The sequence below is a fragment of the Ornithodoros turicata genome, chromosome 10 (assembly GCF_037126465.1).
Source record: "Ornithodoros turicata isolate Travis chromosome 10, ASM3712646v1, whole genome shotgun sequence".
Lineage (NCBI taxonomy): Eukaryota > Metazoa > Arthropoda > Arachnida > Ixodida > Argasidae > Ornithodoros > Ornithodoros turicata.
Window position 1 is genome coordinate 3,913,654 of NC_088210.1, and position 27,374 is coordinate 3,941,027.

Consider the following 27,374-nt stretch of genomic DNA (forward strand, 5'->3'; position numbering starts at 1 on the left):
CAGCATATGGGTGGCTAAGCAGGGAGCGTGTACGAGCATAAGTAAGCAAACGCAGGGCTGAGTGAAGAGTGTGTGAGAACGAGGGAGGACACGGAGGGCTGAGCAGGGAGTGTGAACGAGCATGAGTGAGCAAACAGAGAGCTGAGTGAAGAGTGAGAGAGAATGAAGAAGCTGGAGGTGTGTACGTGCATGGGTGAAAAAACGAAGAGCTCAGTGGAGAGTGAGCCAGAATGAGTAAGCATATGGAGTGCTGAGCAGGGAGTGAACGCGACCATGAGTGAGACAGCGAAGAGCTGAGTGGAGAGGGTAGGATGAAGGAGTGTATGGAGGGCTGAGCAGGGAGTGAATGTAAACATGAGTGACGATAAGCTGTAGTCTGCAGCACCGAAATATTCTGGGTAACCCCGGGTGCTGTGTAGATCAGCCAGACAGCAATCACCACTTGAATCGCTCCCCAATATCACACTAATCATCATGATAGCCCATTACATCGATATTCTGACGTTTGCAATGGCAGAAAAACAACATGAGTGAATGACGGTGTCATGGCAAAAGCAGCTGCAGTTGCTACATGGTGGGACTTGGCATACCTCACAAAATTAACAGAGCATGCTCATTCGTGCTCAGTGTGGCAAATCAATTAAGCATGAGTGAGCAACTGAGGAGTTGAGTTGAGCATGTGTGAGAATGAGGTAGCAGGGGGTGAGTGAGAGCATGAGTAACCAAATCGAGAGCCGAGAGCTGGAGAAATGGAGGTCCTTTTTTTTGCGATTAACCTAAGTCTGCATTGTTGCCAAATTAATCATTTCACACTTCTGACACCTCCGCCCATCATATACTGTGTTTTAATTCAAACCATCGTTTATAACGTGATTATATGCCGGAACAACAACACATTTATTGCGAGATGATGAATGGAGTTTTTCATCGCTAGGGGCGATACTCTCCCCGGTTGCTGTTGGTGGTGCGGGGGATGAAATAATGAGCCCCTCCACAGTAAGGATCGAGGTCCTATAGTACCCAGAAAGGCGAAGAGAGCTTTGAGGGCAGACCGTCGGTGTGCTGGATGTGGTCAGGGCCGAGCAATTTTGTATGTGTGAGAGAGAGAGAGAGAGAGAGAGGGTGAGAATTTAGCTCGTAAGGGATCTGGAGAGTGCGGTTCGGGAAGGTTGATGTGTGGCCAATGGAGAAGGATATGCTCTAGATCTTCTACAACACCGCAGTGACCGCACTGAGAGAGTCAACTTCTCTCAAGCGGTAACGTCACTGCGCCGTAAAAGCCACATCGAGACGCATTGGATGAAATAACGCGGCATTTTGACGAGAGATATGCCGAGGCATGCGGAAAGCAAGCGTTGCATCAACTCTGCTCAGCATGGATGGGGGAGAATATCAGCGGTCCATTCGCAGGAAAGCAGAGGAATCACGAGGCGTCGAAGTACGGACCGAGGATCTCCTCTGAGCTGCGCAATGCACGTCCGCCTCCCAGAGCTGCTTCTACGGCGCTGTCCACCTGTTCATTCCCTTCGACACCGCAATAGGCTGGAACCCATTGGAGAACTATCCTGTGCCCTGCTTCGCAGACAAGGCTGTAAGCCATTCACATATCCATCACCAACGGTGCGGATGAGCCTTGGATGACAAGAATTCTCAATTGCTTGCAGAGCAGATGTAGAGTCAGTGAAATCCCCCGGGGTAAAATCAACGATGTGCTGCAGAAAGAAAAGCATGGCGTAGAGTTCCGCAGCTGTGGATGACGTTTGATGCGAAAGGCGACGTCCTTCTGCTACGCCTACCAAAGCGTAAAAATGCGATTGAAGGACTTGAGGAGGAACCTGATCTCTTCGGTCCTGGAGGTGTAGAAGATGTGCGAAAGAGGGTGGCACAGACAAAGAATAGGGGCGTCTGACGGTGTGACATCCCTAGTTATGAAGCGAGCGAGAGTCTGGCATGTTCTCTCCGCTACGCGATGGAAATCCCTTTAAGGCCGGTATCATATTTTCCTGAGGAGTCGGTGATGGGGAATGTGCACACGCAAACGCAGGAAGTGTGTTGCCGTTTCACGCTCACAAAGAACCTCCACCAAGAGTTCACCAGCTTCAGCCAGGACTTTCCGTGTTTCAGATACCTGCTAGATGCAGATTTGATACGCGATGGCTTTCCTCGTTTGCTTGAAACGTTTATCTAAATGTTTTGTAAAGACAGCAGTAAGCGATTGACAGAAATACCTGTTTTTACTTTTATCCTATATTTCATGTTTTTACAAGTTAAATTTTCGCTTGCTATTATTTCGCACGTGCTTACGCCCGTTATTGTATAAACAAAGGTACCGTTGTGCTTGTAAGGCATTACATACACTATATTGCCTACATATATTACTCCCATTACATAACCCACGTACGTACACAAAATCATTTAAAAACCAATTGAATTAAAAATATTCTATCTATATGGGAGCTGTAGTGATTTCCATCAGGGTTGATCACATGATTTGAAGATAATTACAATGCTTTTTCCCGGCATTGAAAAAAAAATCTAGGGGGACGTTCTGCTGATGCTAAGAAGGCTTTGCGGAATAATTATTTTTCTACCTGTCGTACTTTTCGGAAGCGATGAACACAGGTACACTCCTAACTCTCGTTACCTTTTTAATGTAACTTTTAGCGACGTGTAACCTCTATATAGACGTAGGTTTCAAAACATCCCGATACCTCTATTTAGGGATTAAATAGGATTGTAACCTAAAATTTTAGCAGCATTAGAAGTTACTTTTGAATTCAACCCAAATCCAATTGTCATAACTTATAAATGTATACCCTTTATATCGACGTTGTAACTTCTAACGAATTTACGCGATTATGCGCGCGAAATTACGCGTCTGCATCTCCTTCGTTTGTTTTCTTGTTTGTTTGTGAAGTAATCTTTATAAAAGGTACTGCTCAAAAGTTACTGTGTCACTGTTCTAGCCGCACATTCAATACGGGAGTTTCGGATCAGTGTGCATTACGTTATTGTGTCTCTGTTCCTGTATTAACTGTGGACCGTGTTCAGAATTATGAAGAAAGTACAAGGTTGAAGCAATGAAACTTCATCAGGGTATTCGTACGGCATGTTCACTACAAAGTTTCCTTTATTACGTTTTTGCTTGACAGTCTAGCAATGTTGATCGCAAAGTCTGCCTGTGTCTTCAACGCGGTTCAGCAGGGTGTGTTACCTGTTTGTTACGTCCCTTCTTTGCTTTATCCTTTCTGATCCTTGTGTTTACTTCCTCATTTGCCTCTGATTTACCATAGTCGCGTCGCTGATGCGTCATTCTCCAATATCAGAAACGAATAGGAGCGTTCTCGACGTATACTGACAGGGACTTGCAACAACGTGAGGACTGTAACGAGTATAGCTCGTTGAAACTGAATGTCGTTGACCACCGCTGAAAAGTCTGTATCGTGACGTCCGCGTGCACCTGCCTCTGGTTTCCAAATTAAATCATCAATACTTCCCGGTTTCAGTTATTTCTCTCTTTCCTTTGTAGTACTTGTGAATCTGTGCATGTACAGTGATCACTCATTTTTCGCCACTGCATACCTCTACATGAATTGCATAGGCATGTCATGGCTATATGTCGCAAAAGACAGTTCGTGCTCCGTACTGATGAGAGCCAATTTCGAATACCAGTAGTTATGTAGCGTCTGTGAAGAGGAAGGCGTCTTAGAGGACTTGCCAAATTAACTTTTACGTCTGTCTGACGGTCACGAGACAGTGACCTCTATTTGTAGGTGATCTGTGTAAACTTCATAGAGGGTACCGCCCATATAGGTTGCAGGCCAGTCAACACAAACAAATCCGAAACACATCGCGGGGACGTCAATCGGGGGACGTTGGGGACATCCCTGGGACGTCCGAATTCAATCCACCAGAAATCCCAAAAAAAGTGCCAATGCAACACCGAAGTACATCACAGAGACGTTCAGCGGACGTAACTGCGCGATGTCATTCGGACGTGTTTCAGCTCTCCATGGGACATATGCCGGGAAGCTCCTCCCACTTCTTTTTTTTTCTTTTTTTGTGTGTGTCTTCATCCATATTACAGGGTGATTTCACGGCGAATCAGGTAGGGTGGTTCGGTCGAACTTAATTTTTTTCTTTGCAAATATACATTAAAGCCTCGTCCCTATGAGGCATATTGGCGTGAAAGTAGTTGAAAATAATTAGTGGTTATTTTTGAATGAATTATCGTTCAGATTTGGGCATTTCGACCATTGCGCTTCCTACGAAGTTTGACGCACCGTATCTTCATAACGGTTTACCATATTCAGCTGATTTTTGTTTCACGTATTGTCAGGGGTGGATAGCATTACATCCTAAGCTCTGAGGATTGTAAGGTTTGCCTTTGCGGAGATAAGTCGCAAAGTTGCCTAGATTGTAAAATATGTTATGTTTTGGGAACCTCACTAATCTCTCAGTTGTGATCCCAGAAAGTTATCTGCACCGAAGGAAAATGGAATACCTGAATCGAAGAATCTCGAAATGCCCTTTCTTATAGCGAGGACATCGTATAGTGATTTGGGGCAGCGCGCCCAACAGTCTTTATGAGGGGTGTCTACCGAAAATGCGTAAATTCGACAGCGCGCATCCCACATCTTCCCACTCGTGACATGGTTTATTTTACTCACAAACGTTCTTCATGACGACTCAAAACAACACATAAAAAATTGCTTCAGAGATGGTCGAAGTTAAGTTGAGAATGACGTTGCGTTACGAACGTAACTTCTCCCATCTCTGAAGCAAATTTTTAATGTGATATTTTGATCGTCATGAAGAACGTTTGTGAGTAATATGAAAGTTGTCACGAGTGGGGATGAATGGGATGCGCGCTGTCGAATTTACGCATTTTCGGTAGACACCCGTCAAAAAAAAAACTGTTGGATGCGTTGCCCCAAATCACAATACGATATACTCGCTATGAGAGGAAATGGCATTTCGAGACGAACACAATGATGTAGATTACTTTCCGGTATCACAATTGGGAGATGACTAGTGAGGTTCCAAAACGTACCATATTTTACAAATGAGGCAACTGTGCGATTTTTTATCTCCAAAAAGGCAAACCTTAGAATCTTCAGAACTTAGGATGCAATGCTACCCTCCCGTGACTATATGTAAAAAACAAATACGCTGTATATGTTGAATAGTTATGAAGATACGCGGTGTCAAACTTCGTGGGAAGCGCAGTGCTCAAAATGCCCACATCTGAATCATAATTCAGTAATAACCACCAATTATTTTCGACTACTTTCAGTGCCAGTCTGCCTCCTCGGTACAAGGCTTCAATATATTTTTGAAAGAAAAAAATTGGAGAGGTCGATCGGACCACCCTGCCTGATTCGGCATGAAATCACCCTACAGCACTTTACAGTAAAAGACGAAAGCTCCCTAAATGCAGTTTGCGTTTGTGGGTTACCCGGCCTGACGCTGAACTTTTGCGTGATATTTCGCGGCAGTAGCTTGCTTAGTCATTTAGAAAATAGATATAGATCTTTAAGCCACCTTCTATGCCCATTCTGCACTTCAGAAATCATTGAGTACAATTCTGCACTGAATATCACTAACGTTCAATTATATTGCACAACAAATCTAAAAAATACATAAAGATTTATTCAATTCCAATATACATATATCTCCTCCACCAGTAAAACAGAGGGCTGTTGCTATACTGTGACAGTACTTTGCAAAATAGTTTCATTCGAAACTGAAGGCACGTTTCTGCATGAATGAAATGTGCACCATTTTACAATAAATGGCAATACTTTCCATCTCCCATCTGCTCTACTCCAGAAGCAGCACGGGGAGTTCGTAGCAGGTCCTCGCACACACTCGAACCTCACAAAGACAGGGAACCGTCCGTAATACTTTCAAAAGTTTAGTTAAGTCCAAATGTGTAACGGTCGATTCGAGCGCCCAGGCTTTCTGTTGTTCTTCGAAGCTTGGCAGCGAATAAACGCTAGTTACTGCACAACTTTCCTCGCTCTCTTGAAATGAGAAAAGCCCATTTCCACTGCCCCATCATCAAATGCAGAGCGGTTGCCGCGGGAAGGTAAGGGCAGTAGCGTCGACACTCCAGAACCATACTGAGACGAAGCAACAGTGTCAACATCATCTAAGGACACAGGACGAGGTTAATCTTGAACAGGTACACTGAGGGTGAAATCGTGTGGAGGACTTAATGATGGGTGAATATGAGATAGGCTTTCTTGAACTACCCACTTTACTTGACGATGAACTCTTTGCCTACACTTCTTCATGGCAGTTATAGCAACTTCTTGTGAAGGAACGCGTGGGTGATGTGAGTCACATCCTACACCAAGAAATAACGCGTTGTATTCGCTTGATTCGAAGTGGCCAGTGTTCAACAATGCAACGGTGTACAACGTAACGTATAGCAAAGGACTCAACATATACACTTAGTGCACATTGCTGGAACTTGCTGCACTTGCACCTTGCTGGAACACAACCTCATGAGTCACGATAGCTCACCGGTTCAAACGACTGGCGCGGAGCTAAGCAGCGTTTGCCTTGCATATACATATGCACAGCTCCACATAGATGGCGCTACCACCGCTTCCCTCTCTCTCACACCCCCTCCTCCGACAACCATTCCCGTACTCCCGTTTACGTGTCTCCGGGGCCGCATGTAGGACGTCTTACGAACACACGTCCGATGGATGTGCTTTGAATGTCCCCGGTGGAACGAAGGACGTAGGGACGTTTTTGGGACGTCCCTGCGACAATACGTGTTGTCTGGGAGGGTAACTTCTGAAAAAGAGGGTAACAATTTTGAAAATTGTACCGTTTACTAGACGGTACTTGGTTTAGAGTGTACTCAGTTCCGGCATCAGAACTCATGCAATTATCATTGGTTGTCGCAAAACACGTTACGTCCTCCGCGGTTCCTCACTGTCAGAGACATACGCCATGACGTTAGAGCCGCGCGAGTTTCGGTATTCGCGGATTGTCAACGTATCTATTTCCCCCCATTATTGTAAGACATGGAATGCTGTTCCACATCGATGAAAACGACTGCACAGCTTTCTGTGAATATCACAACCTCCTGAGTTTTCTAATTCTAGCTCAAGTTAAAGCAAACAGCCGACTAGTTTGCCGAAGCATGTCAACGCGTGGGTAGACTGAGAAATACTTCCTTTGGATTCAAGAATATAAATTTCTGATTACTTCTCCGACATCACGTTTGGCACAATCACGTAAGCATGCTAAAATAAGGAGCATGCTAATAACTCACGTGATAGACGTACGGATAATCGTTACGCACCATTGTACACACTGAACAAGTCCTTATTTCTGGTGTCCTGCACACTGTAAACCCAATGGCAAAAGTCTGCATGGAGAAACGAGGTAATTACACATACAGCTTCCTACATTTGAATTGACAGTTGAAGGACATCACTCTTTCTTTTAATACAAATACCGTAGCCTTCATCGAAGGTTCGATGTAGTGGTTTTATTTTTATTTTTTCACACATAAATGCAATGGGGGTTGCCAAAAGAGAAAACCGCCGACGTAGCTTGACGCGTTCACAACCCCCAAGGCAACTGGCAAATCGTGGCAGTGTACAGCATCACAGGATATATACTACAAGCAAAACGTGCAAGTCGTCTTATGTGAGACAGGCACGGGGTCGAAAGGGCACGTATTCAAAACGATGAGTAGCTTATAACATTATCTCTGTCCTCCTTAGAAGGCTCCACACCTTTATTAGGAAGGAAGTTCGTTGCACTATCACTCTGTATCAAAACAACCAGAAACCGGCCGTGGCTTTCTCCTTATGCTCCATCGAGCTAGCCATCAAATGACGCCCGCAGGACGCGCTTTCGTGAACATCCCTGTGGCTACTGCAAGGAATTCCCCACATCCGTCTGCTTCCGAACAGAGTGGACACTTCACGTGCGGAAGCATCGTCGGAGGGCAGTAGGAAAAAAAGGAGATCTGAAACCGTTTGGAATTTCAAGTCCAAAGTTTCCGTCTTGAGCGGTAATTGGAGCGATATTTGAACAGACCCTAGTGAAAATGTATCTGAGAGGCCTCTCAGGTCTAATATGTTATGGGACTGAGAGGACCTCTCAGGCTGAGAGGTCCTCTCAGGCCTGTGGACCTCTCAGGCTGACCTCTCAGGTTGAGAGGACCTCTCAGGCTGAGAGGTCCTCTCAGGCTGGTGGACCTCTCAGGCTGACCTCTCAGGTTGAGAGGACCTCTCAGATTGATAGGACCTCTCAGAAGCTAATGCCCAGATCTGGCATCGGAACATCAATGTTCAATTTCGCCGTCTACGCTGCACCTGTCATCGGAGTGGTATAATCATACAGTGCTATGATACACCAGACATAGATACAGACAAGTACATGTCACAAAACTCCACATATATTGAGTTCCTTCGATTGTACAGATACACTCAAGGCATGCACACTGCTATCTGATTATGTAACAGTTATTTCAAATGTCTTACAGAATTGTGAATATCTAATATTTGTTGAAGGATCGCTCGCAAGAAACTACACGAAACGGTAAATTGCACCAACAGAAACTAGATTTAGCACTTACATGTCTACGAAAGCGTACGAGTCATCATCAACACATACTGTCGTATTCCACAAAGCGTGAACTCATGGGACACATATTCACAATGTCCGTACAGCGGCGATGAAAAATATTCTTGAGGAACTCTGCTTCTCGGTGATCAAGTTCATCTGTTTTACGTATACTTCGGGACCTGCGATGCACCGTCTAGTTTCCCTTGCTTGCGTAAGCCACCAACTAACTGGAGAGATTGGGTTTTCACCACCTTGTGTTCTCACCACCTGTCACTTCGTACGAGATTCATCTGTGAGAAATACAACTTCAAAATGTCAGTGTAAGGCAGTGTGTAGGCATATAACACACCGTTTGGCACCCTGCGCCATTGGTAACGTTACGTGGTTGGTAATCTTCCTATCGGCGCTCATAATGCGTGTCTGCGAACAGTAGTAAAAGCCTAAAGTGAAGAGGAATGACTGTCAATCACAAAAGCATATTTGAGACATCGCCTACATACCTCAAAAACGGTTACAATCCCGAAGAAAAAACGCAAATTACTTGAGATCCGCGGCCCACGTCCTCACACTTCAACGTTTCAAAACAGACTGATTCAACCGCTGGCGACTGACCGAAACGCTTCCACTTACGTAAAGTGCAATAATGCACGGATTGCAAGAACAATAGCTTCAAGGGGGGAAGGCAATACAAGGTTATCACGGCACGTGTTCCTTGAAGGAATAATGCACAAACACGCGAAATCTTGCGATCTATTTTCCAAAGCGGACGAGGTAGCATGTTCCGCGGCGCGGAAAACACGTAACAACTTGCTCTGGGAGGTGTTGCACGACGCACTGTCGCAAAGCTGTCTGAGAGGTCCCCCCAAACCTCTTAGGGCTACATGAATGATTATACAACGTCTTCCAGATTTTCTCTAAGAGGTCCTCTCAGACCCCTCTGTGCTGCCTGAAAGGTCCTACCAGACCTTTCAAGATTTCTTGAAAGGACCTCTCAGACCCTTCAGAAGTGCTAAAGGGTCCTACCAGACCTTTCAAGATTTCTTAAAAGGTCCTCTCAGACCTCTTAGGACTGCTTGAGAGGTCCTCTCAGACCCCTCAGAGTTTCGTAGAAGGTCCTCTCAGACCTCTTAGGACTGCTTGAGAGGTCCTCTCAGACCTCTCAGAATTTCTTAAAAGGTCCTCTCAGACCTCTTAAAAAATCCTGAGAGGCCTCTCAGATACATTTTCACTAGGGGAGCTTTTTCTTTGCTTTTTCCTCTCTTTAGTTATTTTGACCGGACAGTCTATGAACTTTTTTCTGTTGACCGACTATAGACTCACTGCCGTTCGAAATGCTATATAAACTATTAACACTCAAGTGCCTCACAATCTCTGAACCAACGAGGACACGTTGGTCCCATATCCTGGATATGGCAGATTTTCACATAGCAGTCAAACAAGGTAAAGGGACTATGAAATGAGTTTTCTTCTCGTTTTCATAGAAAGAAAACATTTTTCTGAGTTCAGAACCAAAAGGACAGAACCGTGATGCGAGGAGTATTCTCGGGAGCGAATTCAAACGGAGCGGCGAACTGGAGTTGCACACTGTTATTCCTTTTCTTCTCTCAAACAAGGGCTGCCCATGTGTATGGCAGCTGATGTCTTCCACCAGGGTAACAACGCAACTGCTCTGTAGTTCACCTCTAAAGTAAAAAGACCTATATTTGATGCACTATGTCCTCAGGAGATTTTGTTCCTGCTACAACTCTGCAGTTTGTTTGACATTACCAAAAATAACCTTACCACCCATTACCATATCAGTGGTGTACTGCTGTGTTCAACCAGTTCAACTTGCTCTGGGCATCCTGTAAAGCATGTGCCGCTACTCCCGCCTTTATCTGCTGGTAACATCGGTGCCAATACAGTTGTTAGATGAACTGTGTGACAGTGTAAAATAGAATACATCCTCTGTTCACATATGCATAAAATTATGCATGTGTATCATATAATGTGAATAATGTAGAAGTTTCAGTTGTTAGTTCTTATGTATTTTAGTTACTGTATTATTTGAGCTAAATGCCGATATTTCAACTGTTTAAGCCTGGTGCCCTCATTCTTCACACATATACATGTCAACCCACATCCTCGGTGGAGCCTGCACAGCTGGAGACTCTCTGTCGCAAGTTGACCAGTTCTTTTACAAGGAAGGCATATTTTCGCAAGAAGGCCAAAAAACAGCTTATTTGAAAATTACTGTATTATTGCAAAATATAGGGGATGTTACGCGACTACTCGGGTTTTTTGCTTCTTTCCAGGTATACTTAAACTGGTGACTTCAAGCTTATGTAACACAATACTATAAGGTGGCAATGAAGCAGGCGTGCTGGTGCCTTTAGTTTGTGTGTATTGTATAGTGTTGGAAATCTGGTTGAACAATAAATGTGTTAAACGACAAACAGTTATCAGAAATAAATACGATGTGCGGAATACTCTTACAGAATGCACTGTTTGCACAGAATGTCTGTAGGCATGGTTGTTGTTAATGCTAACTGTTCAGATTTACGACATGCCCAACATTGAATACCTTATAAATACACAAATTCTTGCGTGAAACATTCTAAGCCAAACAATTAGTCATTCGACAGAAGGACAGCCCTTCCCGTCTGTAGACCACGAAATGCAGAGTAAATCAGAATCGCGAAGCTGCTTTGAAATATAATGCATTGATAGCGAAGAGCACGTGTTGAAACAAATTAAAACAAAACATTAGATCACCCAGCCTTTGTGATAATTCATGCAAACAAATCGAACAAAGCTCGACATCTTTCAAATCTGACAGTTGCACTTCACAAAGGAACTTGCTTCGTTGTCAGATTGCCAACCCATATATGTAACGGCAACTGACGTAAATATAATTGCAACGCCAGGGAACCACCAGACACTTTCCACAGGTGACGGCGATACAACCAACTCGACGTGCGGTGAATCGCAGCGTGGTCTTGGTCTGTCTGTAGCCACGGAAATCGAGAAAGGTGTCCCCAGGGAAAGGAGGAAAGTACGCTGGGCGAGATGAGTATAGGTGGAGCACTCGCAAAAGTACGTCACTGGGAGAGAGGACGGCGAGGCGACCTGCACATGCACTGTGAGTGAAGAGGAATGAAGGTAAGAAGAGGGTGCGTAAAGAGTGCAACGTGGCGTTCCAGTAGTGCAGTTGTGGCGGTCGGCAGGGTCAGATGTGTGCGCGAAATGGCTTATGAAGGCTCTGCAAAAAAGTGGTGACAAAAAAAAAGGCTGAGGCAGTGCCAAGCTGAATCGGAGGAAGTCTGAAAGGCTTGTTTGGATGTGGATGCTGTCTTGCATTGGCGTTGTATAGGGTCGTGTGAAGGGTTGTTTGGTGTTGAGATGGGGGGCTCCAATGGGCTTTCCAGTTATAATGCTAACTTCTGTCCAATTCATTAATGGATTGATCAAATATTTCTGTTGCAGCGTGGACAGGGAAGTCGATGTGCTCTTTCGAACAGCGTTGATCCTGTAGACGCGCGACGTTCCGTTCTCGCGATATCGGCTTAAGAGTATGACGAGGCGACCAGTCTGGCTAGCGCAACTCTGAAACGCTTCCCACTGTTCGGAGTCTCAACTCGCATACCCGACCTCCGATTCAGTCGAAATTTTGTGTGCATGTGCTCTGTTCTCTGGTCTACAACTTTCTCATTCAAACTACCCGTCCATTTCCAGCGGTTAAGGCGTCATTCTCGAAATTCCTGACACCGACCACCATTTCCTGATGTCGTCTCCGTTTTCAGGTTCCAAGCCCACGGCGGATGCGAATTTCTTTCTAATGGATAAACGCACTCGACATGGGCAACGCGTAGAAACTTCCGGCACCTTTCTATCCCTCTCCGTTCCCGAGTTAGGACACCGTGGCAACGGCAGCCCTCTTATACGTAGGACCGAGGGCATTTTTCTCGATATCGGGTTTTTGTTGGCGTAGAAAGGTGATTGAGGTCTCTTTTTGACGGGGAAAGCGTCCTCTTTCCGATAGTATCCCGATAGTCCCGTCATCGCTCGACTTTCCGTTCTTTTGCCATAGTGCGAGGAGCACAGGAACAGCGTGCATCTTCCTTCCCTTCCACCGCTGCCACCAGGCGGGGCTCTGGCGCTCTGGCATCTCTGCTGGCGTCCATTTCGCTTGCAAAGTTCGTTGTGGTCGGACGCGTTTGTTCTCGCATCCGGATTTTCGCGTTTCGTTGTGGCTCTGGGCTCCTCTGGTGCACCGAACTGCTGTGGATATGTTATTCTCTACAGGTGATGCCTGGACGTGCTTTCTTGTGTGCGTGTTGGAAGATACGTCCAGAAGCCCTTAGATTTGGTGAAGTAAAGGTTAGTTGCGTGCCAGTAGTGTCATGTTTCGTGCTTTTTGTTCGGTATCCTTTGCAGCATGTGGGTTCCTCCTACTTTATGCTCTCAGTGTGAATATTACCCTTTTGATTCCTATCACCTTATTTCTATCTGTTAGCTCAGTGTCCCTATTGGTAAACCTCCAACGCTTATCAGGGTGAAGATGTCACATGTGATTCTCAAGTGGCCCTGCTACTTACGACCAATTTGTGAATTTCAGATGCTTTTCACGGATCGATTTTCGTGAACAACGCAGATGAGCCAGCACACACACGACGTGGGAAAACGAACAGATATGTCACGGAAACGTTGAAAGACATCAAGTAAGTCACGTCAAAGTATGTTGCAGAGCTCTTCACTGATTTGTGTTTACTGTGAAACAGATGAGGCATACGCCTCACCCATGCAACTCCGTCATCTGCTCCACGGCAGTGCAAGCCTTTAGAGCTGTGTCCTTGAATGTAAAAAAATTGTGAATGGTATTAATAAATAAAGGGAAGTAGATGGTATTTTATTGTACTCCTCTCTTATTATTTTTGTTCATTGCATGTGTATGCATGTATCGCCACAGCCAAATTTGATACTGTGTCCCCATACACGCAGTGTACAAATCATATAGGAGATGCAGGCCCTACATCTCCCATAATACCTATATTGCTCCTATAAAACCTATAACTCCTGTGGTACCTACACCACTTATAGGTCCTATATCCAATAACATCATATGAGGATCTACATATAAGATTTTTCAGTAGGGAGCCGTTATGACTAGGAGGGTGTCGCAACCTGGTATGATGCTTTGCAGCTGGGTAGCAACCTGTTCTGAATCTCTGCAACCATCATGAAGTGCAGTGATGGTCACTGATTGGCCAGCGCTACAGCTTTCTTCGGAGTGACCTCATTGATTTCCAAATAAATTAATCAGGCCTGAGCACTCTGTTTGTATTTAGCTGCTTCACTTTGTCTATGACTATCAGTTGTCTAAAAACTGCAGTTACTGATCACACTGATTGGAGGACCATTACTTTCAAATTGAGATGTGTGTAACATGTGATTTGTTCTGACGCCACGTTGTGGAAAACTAGTGGTCAGTATTTACTACTTACCACTATTTGTTAGGCTTTCTTGTTGTTGTTTTTGTTATTCGAAAAGTGGCTAGATAATCAAATACACGAATTTTATGGACCAGCGCTGCTTGCGTGCCTGCGTATCTCAGACGGTGTGATGTCGTTCCCTAAGCAGAGACTGAAGGTGCGGTGGTCACAGGAGAAAACGAGCCGTCCAGACACTCCGCCATTCTACGAGACGCCCACTTGGCCGTGGCATCGAGCTTTGCATTGCCGTTGGTCTCGGCAGTGACGTTATCTCGTTTTCCCATTGAGCCAGCCTTGATGGCTTAATCATGAGCGTGTCTGCCCGCTGATCCAGAGATTGAGCGTTCAAACCCGGCCAAACACGGTGGCAACTTGGTGAAAGGGAACAAGTTCCCCAGCCACACTGTCTTCCGCCAGAGACGTTAAATGTGGTATGCTGTGTCTCGTGATTTCGACGCAGGCTAAAGAACCCTCACGCGGGCAAAATAATCCAGAGAACCGATGACTGCGGCGTCCCTCATGATCACAGTTATCTCGCGAACTGTTAGCGAATTGTTATCGTTTTCAGCCCCGAATTGTTATCGTTTTCGCATACAGTAAACTCGGGCTGCTCTCAATGTCTATCGACTGCTCTTGCCACATATTCCACCAAATCATAGACAAGCTAAACCACTATTTTGCAAGAGATTTTCAATACCAGATTAGGTGTGGTTCACAAGTTATAAAACTAGAGTGTCAAGACATTCTAGTTTTGAAATCGAGCCAAACAGGTGCGACCTTTTAAGTGAATTTATCGCATAGCGTGTTTCATTTCTGGCTGTTTTCCCAAATGCTTTCTCAATATCAATCCCGCACCAGGTTTGCAGCGGCCAGCAATGGAGTGACAAGGAGGCCCCCTGTTCCATGTGCACAGGTCTCGCATTAAAAACATCTCGTTGTTCCTCACAGGTTGTGGTCACTCGTTATTGAGCTTCAAATGTCATTATACTAGTTTCATGTGTAAAAATCCCATCGTCTCCTTCAAATTTCTGCCATTTTGAAGACGTCCCCCAGCCCACGGTGCGCTGCGAAATGTGTAGCCGTACACTTAGTTACGCACTACACTTAATTAGTAAATAAATTGCAGATAACCTTTGAAACATCCGGTCAAATCGGAACGTAGGATTTACGAATAATGAGAGTCGGCTTTAAAATGGCGGCTTGATGGCGTTCAGTTCCACAAAAAATTAGTCAACCTATAAGAACCCTGACGTCAACGACCTGCCATTGTGGTATCAAATATTAATCACCTTCAATGTGTTTTTGAATTACACGAATGAGGTTGAGAACTTGCACACACCTTTGACCCTTATCAGTTTCACTGTCTTCAATTTTGCCAGAAGATTAAGGCCAATCTCCTGTTCCATCACGGAAGGCTCTGAAAGATACAAGGTGGGCACGAACAAACCAGACGTTTGAAATCATTTGAAACTGAAAAACCTAAAAGAGAATACAGCCTCCCAAAGTAACACATTTCATCACACACCTACGACACAAACACTCTTCCCGAATTGAAACACCTTCCGGAACATAGTCTTAACGTATTTTAATGGTACCTTGATAGGACTGGCATAGGAACGTTAGAATGCAACGGACTGCGGAGAACAAAAGGCACTGCTCCCTCAGACTATTTATATATAAACGTGTTACTCACTGTAAAATTCTGCTATTTCGGTGAAGGGGTGCGGTCGTCTTTCGTTTTTGTCTTTTAATTTCGTTTTCGATGTTTTTGTGTGAATTTTGCTGAAATCTGGCACACCATCCACATCTGACGTCTGCTGCTCTTCTCGTGAACTCGATCGAATGAAAGTGGAGCTAAAACTCAAAACTCTGCCACTGCATCGAGTGAAACTTTGGATAGTGTCGTCAGTGGCCCACAAGGAATAAACTGACAGTATGACTTCAAAATCATCTGAAAAGGATGTGCCTGTCCCTTCAAAGGGACTATGGAAGTTGCTGAACTGTTTCAAAATACCATCATGTATGGCTTAGCTGTGTGAACACACATGTGTCACTTCATATTCACTTCTGATACTATTTTGAAGATTTCTACTAACTGAAAGGTGGCGACACTCAGCGTACGCTGAGGACAAATTGGCGTTTGCGCCGAATTGGTGCACAGAGATTACGTGGTGCTGAAGCACACGTACCGCATTTCAGACAGGTTACTAATTAACCTAAGACATGTTTCAAAGAACAGCGACTCTGGACAAGTATCATGTAAATGGTTAACGGCTGTAATCTGGACACCCCCCAGGCACAAATCTGGAATGGGACTATATCGAAGTGGATTATTGGACAGGAACCACTTGGAATGTGGAACCATTCACCAGTTAGAAGTGGAACCAGTTGCATGGTGGTCCCACTTGAAGGGGAACCAATGGAATTAACACAGTGGTCCCCTCTGCTAAGTGGTATCGGATCCGACCACTTTGCAGCTGGGACCACTGAATGCATGATCGAAAGTAATGCGTAGAAAAGCGCATACTGTTGTTTATTCTGCTATGAGCATACACTAAGTATAAAGAAATAATCGATACAACTCTCACGTATTTTACGCGTAATCACTCACTGCGTCTAGGCTAGGCATATACCTGTGTTGACTGTGCGATGCACTCACGGACCACAGGAGGCATGGTGTTTTGTTTTCCACCTCACACCTTATATTTTCTCAGAGACGATGACACTTCCGTCCATGTAGGTCGCGGCATGTACCATTTTCCTCTTCACCAAACGATCCTAAACTTTATAGATTGTTCTTAACCATGTTTCTCAGGTTCCTCTAGCTCCTGAAATAACTCTCGTCAAGATACCCACACAACTCCTACAGAGTGTTCCTGCAGGCATGTGTAGGACTATGATGGCCCCACATACATGGCTGTGGGCCCCACACAAGCTTCTACATGACACTCCATAGGACCCACAAGAGGAGTATGGGGGTTTCTGTAGGTTGCATATAGGAGGCTGCTGGTCCCACAAGTGTGTAGGAGAACCCACAGGGAGTGATATGTTGAGGCACATGTAACAATTATTTTTCAGCTATGGTTTAGAGGCACTATATGGTCATGGTCAAGAACAATTTTTTATGTTACACAGGCATATCCCATTTCAGTTTTGCCCGCAGTACACGGTTTATTATTTGACTATATTGCCACGAGTCATCATCGCGAAACTTCCAGGGCAGGCACGAAACGGTACATCTCATCCCGGCGCATGCTGAAGAAGAAGCAAGAAGCTTCCAGACACATAGTCTGCTCTCTGGCAAACACACGTGCTGTTTCTAGACTTTTTGGCGCGACGCTTAAATGCTTGTGCGCTCCAAGCTGGAGCGTTCATTCTTTGGACTCAGTAGTGTTCCGAGAGCTATCACTCTTGTGTTTTGCTACCAAGTAGTCTAATAAACCGTTCGCTGTTTATTCGACGACTCGCCGACCCATTTCGCTTCGTGACAATATATACGCCAACTTCTGAATGTTGACAATTGCAAGTAATCATGGGTAAATAGTGAAAAACAGCACTACATTTCGCTTCGTGACATTTCTGGTGGAGGTGCAGGGCATCCCTTGTCCAACGGCCTGGAAGACCAACTGCGACAAAGCAGAAGACAGCTTGGTCTGCCTGCAGAATTCGGTCCATTAGAACTCCCTAAACGCAAGAAGAAGATTGCGAAGAAGACTGCGGAGACCAGTACCCAAGTGGTGCAACCTGTTGCCACGCCCATAGCCCCTGCACGGTCGCCGAAGACATTCAGCGGGGAGTATTACGACGACGTGGACGATTGAGTCGACCACTATGAGCGGATCGCCAAGTTCAACAACTGAAGTGACGACCAGAAGCTCGTCAACGTCTATTTCTCCCTGGTGGGCACCGCGAAGACATGGTTCAAGAACCGGAAGACTTCGCACACGTCCTGGGACGTCTTCAAACGCAAACTCCGTGAGGTGTTCGCTTTTCAACAACGAGCTGAACGCGCTGAACATCTGCTCCAGAGACGGTTCCAGCTGCCAAACGAAAGCGTTACAGGCTTCGTCAAAGATGTGTGGCGGCTCTTCAGGCGAGCTGACCCCAAAGCATCCGAGGAGAAGAAGGTTCAGCGACTCATGTGGGGCGTAAAAGAAGACATTTTTCGCGCCCTGTCCCGGGATCCACCCGCCACGACGGACGCTTTTCTGGACGAAGCCGTCCGCATTGAGAGGACCCTGCTCCCTCGCGCTAGACGAACGACACTAGGGCTACGAGGCTTTCTCCACGGCCGCTGGCCTCGACGTCGGATCGCTCAGACAGGTGATTCGAGAGGTGGTACGCGAAGAAGTACGAGCTCTCCTCTGTCCTGAGAACGCTCAAGACCCTTTGTCTTCGATCGGTGCGAGCATCAAAGACGAGGTTCAGCAGGCAATCCAGACATCGTCAACCACCAGCCCCGACGACGAAGTACCGAGACCAACCTATGCCGCCGCTCTGAGACAGGTGCCACCTACTCGTCCTTCGTACTACGGAACCGTTGGACGCCTCCTCGGCCTGTCCAACCTACTCCGAGCGTCCCGCCACACTCTCAGCCGTTTCGCAAAACGGACGTTTGGCGGACTCCCGACTTCAGACCGCTCTGCTACCACTGCGGAGAGGCCAACCACGTCTATCGCCGATGTCCCTACCGACGCCTTGGCCTTCCCCGTTTTTTTACCCGCTGGACCCCGCCCCCAGCGCGGTAGTCGCCGCGCTGCAATTGAAGACTATCTACGGCAGCAGAATGCTTCTGCTGGCTCGCGACGCGACCCGTCCCCGACCGTCACCCACCGCAGCAGGTCGCCAGTAAGAGCACGTTCACTGTCACCAGCAAGACTACCTGTGTGGCGCAGCCCTGACCGGGAAAACTGAAGACTGCAGCTCCGGGAGGTGAAGCTGCGGACCGACGACAGGTTACAATTCCTCTAACTCGACGAACAACGACGCAGCACCAACATGACGCTCGAAAAATTACCAAACCTGAAAATACTCATCGACGGCCATGAGATGATTGCGTTAATCGATACCGGAGCCGACGACTCTGTTATAAGTGGTAGGTTGGCTAAGAAGCTTCGCAAGGTGCAAACGAAGTGGGATGAGCCTGACATCGGCACTGCTGGTGGACACGTCGTAACACTGACTGGCCGATGCACGGCAGTCATACAAGTGCATGACATCCAGTACGTCGTCAGCTTTGCCGTCTTGCCGAACTGCCCACTGGATGTCATACTCGGAATGGACTTTCTAGTCGAAAACGACGCTCTGGACTTCACACAGCGAGCAGAAGAAGCCCGCTAGCTGGCCAGACTACGCATTAGTCAACAACAACGCGTCGATGAAAGAAGATACAATTTGCGCCGACGAGATGTACGCTTCAGTCCAGGCGACTTGGTATGGGTTTGGCCGCCAATTCGACGACGAGGCCTGAGCGAGAAGCTACTGAAGCGGTACTTCGGTCCCTACAAAGTACTTTGACGCATTGGAGACCTGGATTACGAAGTGGTACCTGAGGGCAGCGACCCCCGAGGACTGAAATAGTTCACGTCGTTCGACTCAAGCCGTACTACAGCAGGTAGCGCTGAAGACTGGCTGGAAGGAGACAAGATGACAAAAAGAAGAAGAAGAAGAAGAAACGGCATCGAGACAATGCCACGTCTACGGAGGGGGCAATGCCACGAATCATCATCGCGAAACTTCCAGGGCAGGCACGAAACGGTACATCTCATCCGGGCGCATGCTGAAGAAGAAGCAAGGAGCTTCCAGACACATCGCCTGCTCTCTGGCAAACGCACGTGCTGTTTCTAGACTTTACTTCTACTTCGTGACTAGAGTCTAGCTTAAATGTTTGTGCGCTCCAAGCTGGAGCATTCATTCTTTGGACTCAGTTGTGTTAGGAGAGCTATCACTCTTCTGTTTTGCTACCAAGTAGTCTAATAAACCGTTCGCTGTTTATTCGACGACTCATTTCGCTTCATGACAATATATACGCCAACTTCTGAATGTTGACAATTGCAAGTAATCATGGGTAAATAATGAAAAACAGCACTGCAGTTTACAATAACAAAGCATCACCACATACATGATGTGTAGAGACCAGCAGCCTCCTACAGGAGACCTACAGAGGCCCACACATGTGACTCATTTATATGTGTGACTGTATGGAAGACTGGTTGTGTGAAATATTTGCTGACAATAAACATTTATACTTGTCATATAAAGTTAACATCTCACCTTTGAAGGGCAACGTGAAAGTGAGCAGTGTGAATGAAAAAAGCTTAAGCTGTGTGATAAGCTTAAACTAAAGTTTTGCAACCAAGGTGAATTCATGCAGTAGTAGCTATAAAGAAATGATAGTTGTAGGTCATGTACCATATCAATGTATGAGATATTTTATCATAGCAGCCTCCTAGAGGTGACCCACAGAGGCCCACATATTGCTCATAGGTATGACTGAGGCAGATTGGCTGTGAAATATTCGCTGAAAATAGACATTTATAATTGTCGTATGAAGCTAACGGATTGGCCTTCAAGGGCAAGGAGAGAATGAGTAACATTGCGAACGAAAAAACTCTGATTTGGGCAATTACAGTTTTACAACTACACATTCAAGTACTACAACACATGTCTGTAATAAGCATAACAAAATGAAGTTTGCAACAAATTTTAATTGATGCAATGGTACTTATAAAGAAATGACAGTTGCAGATAATGCACAATTTGAAATGTATGAAATGCTTTATACCATTTAAAGAGAGAAAGAGAGAAAAGAATATCAGCCAATCCCCTTCGCCAGAGCACGCCCGTCTTTGTCTCGTTCCTTTTTCTTTCCAACTAGTTACTTTATTTTCTATATGTGGGGGAACTGAACGAAGAACTGGAGCATGGAAGGAGGGGGCACCACAGTAAATGTTTATTATGTAGACAAGGGGAAGGAGTGCTGTCGCATCCGTTTTGCTACGAGGATTTTTTGTTGCACGATAACTATCTTAAAATGCAAATGCAATTTCTTGGATTGAACATGAAGTTTGTATCCTCCGTTTACTCGCAAGTGCAACGATAGTCTCACGACAAACTGTGGGCAATCAGCGCAGCGTAATGCGATGGAGACGACTGAAATAAACTAGTGAAATGACCACATTTCCTGGCAAAAGATCACACCACTTGTCATCTCACAAAACGACAACACGAATCGCAGCCAAATAGAAAAAAAATTATCTTCACCTACTAGCAGTGGCGTAGCCACGGGGAGATAGGGGGGCTCGAGCCCCCCCTACCTGCCACGGACCGACCCACACAAATCGTGCAAATCCGAGAATATAATATATGGGGGGGGGGGGACCAGTGTGACGATCGTGAAAGTTCTTGCAGTTCATGGCGTCTATCTAAGAAGCACTCTTGAATGGTTTTCAAAGTATGAGCTTTTCGAAATACTTCCAATCTCGTGACACCACGTCATTGGTCATGACAGCCTACACATGTAATCGTATTGTGAACGTCTAAATAAACTATTTTCGTTCCTTTTTTAATCCTCAGTTTGCAGTGTGCACAAGTATGTGTGTGTTGTCGACACAGGATCAGCGGGGAGGGGGGGCGACTTTCCGTATCGAGCCCCCCGTACCTTGGAGGCCTGGCTACGCCACTGCCTACTAGTCACAGCCGCTACTATGCGGAATACGAACAATTGTCGACTTCCGTATTTTACTTCGGTTATGCCATTCCTTTGATTCTTATCATTTTGTGTGCGCACTGTGAGTTGAACTTCTAGTTTCAACAGAACTGGTAATTCCATAATTCATTTCAAGAAATCCTGTTTCTGTAAGCTGTAGATAAGTATGTATGAGATAAAAACTGCTACCGACTGGCACGTGAACAGACTCTTCACAGCTGACTGCAATTATTTAGTATTTGCGTTCATTTTTTATGACGGTTGTTTGACCATTTTGTATTTGAGATATATATTTTTATATATGTCAAATATATTATATTTTGCACAGTCTTCGTCACACGCTACGCGCGCGACAGCTACCCCCGTGCTACTCAAAACACGAAAATCAACTCGCCGTCTTGCACGACAGTTTCAGAAGACTTTTACGACACAATCGTCCCTTCTACACACGTATAAACACCGGGTACAATGGCATAGAGAAGAAACTCAAGGTCAAAGGGTCCAGTCAGCAGATGCACGGGTCCAGTCAGCACGGAAACCGCGACGGTGGCGCCCCGCCGTAGGAAGTCCATAAATAAATTCAAGATGGCTACCATGAGACCGTAGCCTTAATCAATACGATTACAATCAAAATTACAAGCTTTATTATAAAAAGTCTGAGATGTGAGAACCTGATAGATGTAAGTAATTTCGAGCACAATATGGAAGCTAAGTTTAATATTCCAATATGACACAAATTTAATTAGTCAGTTCCTTATGAAGTGAATAGCGTAGACATAAGGAAATAATTCGAATCAACAGTAGTATGGGATCAGCTCAACTGGCCCACAACTCACACAGTGGCCTGGACGCCATTAATTAGCAATTAGAGCAATTTGGAACCCCCCACAGTAATTGGGATCATTCAGGGAGTCATTACACTAATTGGGGAGCATCTAAGACGTGTCCAGACCACTGTGTGAGTTGTGGGCTAGTTGAGCTGATAAAAAGCTTAAAAAATAGGCAGAAAATAAAATAAAAAGATAGAAATAGAGTGGAGAGAAACAATTTATTCGAAAATCAACGATGCTGTGACGAAGAAACGGCTCCAGGTGACCAGCGCTTGTTGATGTCGGGTAGTTGAAGAGATCGACGACAGGTGGCCACTTAGTTGCAAGGCATGACACCAGATGGCAGCACCATCATAGCTCTATGTGAGAAGACAGAGAACAACAAGATACAAGCGGCGGGTAAAATGGCAACACTGCTAAACAAGTCTAGGCATGCAAGAGAAAAGGTCTAACCGCTACTGCTAAACAGAAAACAGTACAGATCGGGGAAAAGGCATAGGGGGAGCGATCGGTTAGGCCTAACCACAGCGCCTCAACACTATACACCTAACACAAGGCGGGAACCGCTAAACGTGCGTCAACACGGAGAAAAGGCTTGGTCACTGCTGAACAAGTCTAAACATGCGAGAAAAGGCTTAACACAAGCGCGGTCAAACATCGGCAAATCACTCGTTGGTCACTGCTAAACACGGGAGAAACGACAAACATGCGAGAAAAGGAGTGCGGCAAATCACTCACCTTTTCCCCCGCGGCGACTGCTCATCAGCCAGGCAGAAACTGAGCGGGCGCGGGGACTGTGGAGCAACCGAGCACACGTCTGCTCATTGCGACAGCCAGCCGGAAACTGAGCGAGCGCGGGGACTGCGGAGCAACCGAGTGCACGTCTGCTCTCCGCGACAGCCAGCGAGAGACTTACTGGGACGTCGCTCAGCGGCAGCTACGCATACACGCGCGCGCCCTTTGCTCCACCCGACCGCGCATTCGCGCGCGCTCCTGGCGTCCTCTGCGCCGCCCACCCGCAGGTGTTTCTGGTTTCGGCTCTCTGCGCGCGCGCTCCTAGCGGCGACGGGTGGCTTCTCAGTTTCGGTTTCACTCTCCTTTCTTTGCGCGCGCGTTTATCTGTATAAAGGCAGCGCGCACCGCGCTCGCGTTCTGACTAATACGTAGAAAACGCCATGTGTGGTTTATTCTCCTGCATATCTCGTCGTCGCAAGAAAAAGACAAAAACGAAGAACTTCGCGAATGGAGGAAGCCTTTCAAGTCCACCGCCTGGAATGGTTGCAAGCGCGTCAAAAAATGTGTCAGGACAAGATGAAGACGCTCGACCGCATCTTAGCGGCGGACAGACTGACGAAAAAGAAGTCCAACTTTAGCCTGGATAATCTGTATTGGGAACGCAGTTCCGATGTAGAGGACGACGATGACGACGTGTAAATAAAAGCGATGCATTTCTCTTCGAGTCTCAGTCTCTACTTTTTCTTTGTGCAACGTGTACGCACGCAACATGTCTTCCCCCGAACCTTTTCTTTTCCGTCATCCTTTTCGCGGTATCTTAAGCGGCCCCTCCATGTGCGGCAAATCTACTTTCGTTGCTAACGTGCTGAGGAACCTGAACGACGTGGTGAACAAGCCTCCGTCACAAATATTCTATGCTTCGCCGAGAATGCAATGCGAATTTGGGGACTCCGTAAAATTTACCAAGGAGCTACCGCGAGAGTGGGACACGTCGCGTGCTACGCTGATTGTCGTCGACGATCACATAACCGACGCCGGTTCCTTGAAGGAGGTGACCGATTTTTCATTCGGGGTTCTCACCACGCCAACGCGTCGATCTTCTTACTCGTTCAAAACATCTTTTTCGACAGTAGCCATTTTAGAACTATATCCTACAACGCCAGTTACGTCGTCCTGTGGCGCAGCGTGCGCAGCGTGCACCAGATGGAACATTTCGGGCAAGAGCTATTTGGCAGAAAAAGATTGGAGTATTTTCTGGACGCATATAAACAAGCGATGTCGTCGCCCCACGCTTATTTACTCGTGGATCTTCACAACTCTACGCACGAGGATCACAGGTTGCATAGCAATATCTTTCCGGGTGAACGTCAATATATCTACGTCCCAAAATGAATCTCCGCCCTCACCTCACTTTACTCAAAGTACTCTCCACTCTACCCCCTCCGCGCCGTCGCGACGTCTTGAGACGTTCTTCCTCGTCCGACATGAAACACCTCTCCGAAATTTGCCTCCATGTATTGAACGGAAAGGTGGTTCTAGCTCCAGACACGTTCGCATGTTTGAAGAAGCACAAACGGTTCTTACGACGGCTCGCCTACAAAAAGATTCACAAGAATCCGCAACGTTTGAAGCGCTATCTGTCTCAGCAGCGAGGACAGGGCGTTCTTTCGTCGGTGGTTCCTCTCCTGGTTTCCGCCGTGTTGAACCTGTTCACCAATGGCCAAGAGAATTGAAGTGACCACCTCCTCCATCGGAAACATTCTTTCCTCGAAGGAGAGCGACGACGTCAAAGTGAAACTCATACTGCAAGCACTGTATTGCATACTCAAGCAGTACCGATTTGACCCCTTCGACAATAAAAACAAGGCGTCCGACTCTACAAATGACGTGGACGAAGAGAAAGCGGAAAGGGTCGTCTCGGAATTAAAGAAGGTTCTTTCCTGGGATCGCGAGGGTTGTGTCTCCGTGTCGGGCAAGCCCATCAGACACTCCTCCATTTACGTACTCGTCAATTATTTCTTGCAACGTAAGACGGGAAAGAAACCTTCCTGGTTCCCGAAAGTCTCGAAACTATTGCGTCTGATTTCTCTGCCCAAATCTCGCGAGCCTCAACAGCAGCAGCAGCAGGCCTCCATTGCGTGGACGGCTTATGGAGGGATATGAAAAGCCAGCGGGTGGTTTGGGAGGTGTGGACCGCTATAGAAAAGCGCGTCACTTGAGCAAAAAGAAAGCTCTCGCCATTCTCAGAAAGCTGGATGCCTACACGCTTCACCATCCAGTCAGAAGAAAGTTTAATAGGAGACGCATCATCGCGCTCAAGATCAACGACGTGTGGCAAATGGACCTCGCAGACTTTTCAAAATACAAGAGATTCAACGGTGGCTACCGCTACATTCTCGTGGCAATTGATTCCCTCTCCCGCTTTCTGGGCACCCTCCCGCTAAAGACGAAGCGCCCCGCCGAAATGAAAAGGGCCATGATAAGACTTTTTCGGGGAGGTAACGCACCTACACGCATCTTTTGCGACAGAGGAGGGGAATTCTACAACAAGACCGTCAAGGAGTATCTCTCACGAAAGAAGGTCCACATGCATTCCACCTTCTCTCCAGTAATCAAAGCATCGCAGGCAGAACGCGTGATACGCACTTTACGCGACAGAATATTCCGCTATTTTAGAGTAACCGGAAAATACCACTTCGTTTCCGCGCTTCCCAAGATCGTGCGCGACTACAACAACACCAAACACAGGACTTTGGGCATCAGCCCGTTCGAAGTCACACCTGAAAGCGAATTGAAGCTGTTCAATAAGATAAATGGGAAGCCCGTCGTACCCTCTGTGAAAAAGAAGCTAAATGTGGGGATAAAGTGAGGGTCCTACTTCACAGAAAAGGTTTTCATAAGAGCTCGGTAGGGAGTTGGTCGCCTCAGATTTTCACCATCTCCCGCCTGAGAGACACCTCCCCTCCCGTCGTGCACCTGGAAGATTACCGGGGTAAGGAAGTGGACGGATCTTTCTACCCGGAGGAGGTACTACCCGAGACGCCAATCAGCCTTGGCCAGTAACGAAAGTGCTGAGAAAGAAGCAAGTGAACGGTCAGAGCTTCTCCTTGGTTCGCTGGTTTGGTTACGACAAAGAACACAACAGTTGGGTTCCGAGCAGCGACGTGGTCAAGCTTGGGAAATGACGTCAGAGATCTACGTCCACCTGCTCTCGAACGCCAGCATTGATAAGTTTCCGTCGAATAAACTCAACGCCTTCACGGTAGCTTTCGATAGTACGCTTAAGCTCTCGAATCGGTATAAAGTCGGTCTGATGGATCTCAGCATAAGCAACGATTTTTAAAATATCGGGTACGAAAGTCAAGATGCAAAAATCGAGGTTTCTTTCGAGGACACGGTCAAAGCCGGAAGAACTTTTCGTGTCACCTCGGATCTCGAGAAGGATTTGGGAAAAGCCCTTTCGGAATTTAACGTTTCTTTCGCGTACAATAAATCGTGATGCGACTTCGTCTTACCTGTGGACGTGAAGGCCGTGGAATTGGACCCTCGGCTCGCACAGGTGCTCGACGCCTCGCTAGCGTCCCGCGAAGCAGGGCGTGTGGTGAAGCCTCCCAAATTGAGCGAACGTGAAGCCACCTCCATCGTATTGGAGCACACCGCACCAGTCGCTTGCGACGTCACTTTGAATTCGGAAACCACATCCCTACATAACACACAGTATTTCCAGACGCACAAGCTGGACGCCTCGCTCGAATTCGCGGATAACGTCTACTCTCTGAAAACGCCGAAAGGGTTGCACGTACCGGAACCCTTTGTCAAGGTGCTACATCTCACATCCGTCGAAGGACACGCAGAAACGCTATGCGTCTCTCTCCCCGTAGCGCGTCAATTTTCTTTCACAATCAAGACGAAAATTCCTCGATATTTGCAAGTACATCTGCCTCCCGGCTATTATGCGATGCCGCAAGCACTTCTGGATGCGATTAACCAGCGCGTAGGTGAACGCGCGCGCTTCAGCTTCGACGGAAC

General features: G+C 46.5%; 1 protein-coding gene across 5 annotated transcripts in view; it reads right to left on the reverse strand.

Annotated features, from left to right (window-relative positions):
* The window catches only part of LOC135370720 (uncharacterized), a 73,966-nt gene that overhangs the window by 37,601 nt on the left and 8,991 nt on the right, over window positions 1–27,374 (reverse strand). For 4 of the 5 annotated variants that reach the window (XM_064604534.1, XM_064604531.1, XM_064604530.1 and 1 more), the window contains 2 exons: window positions 15,412–15,489; window positions 7,325–7,390 (listed from right to left, as the gene is read on the reverse strand). In XM_064604534.1, coding sequence (XP_064460604.1) covers window positions 7,325–7,390; window positions 15,412–15,489 — 144 coding nt within the window. The remainder of the gene's footprint in view (window positions 1–7,324; window positions 7,391–15,411; window positions 15,490–27,374) is intronic. The other variant, XM_064604533.1, reaches the window with a different exon arrangement.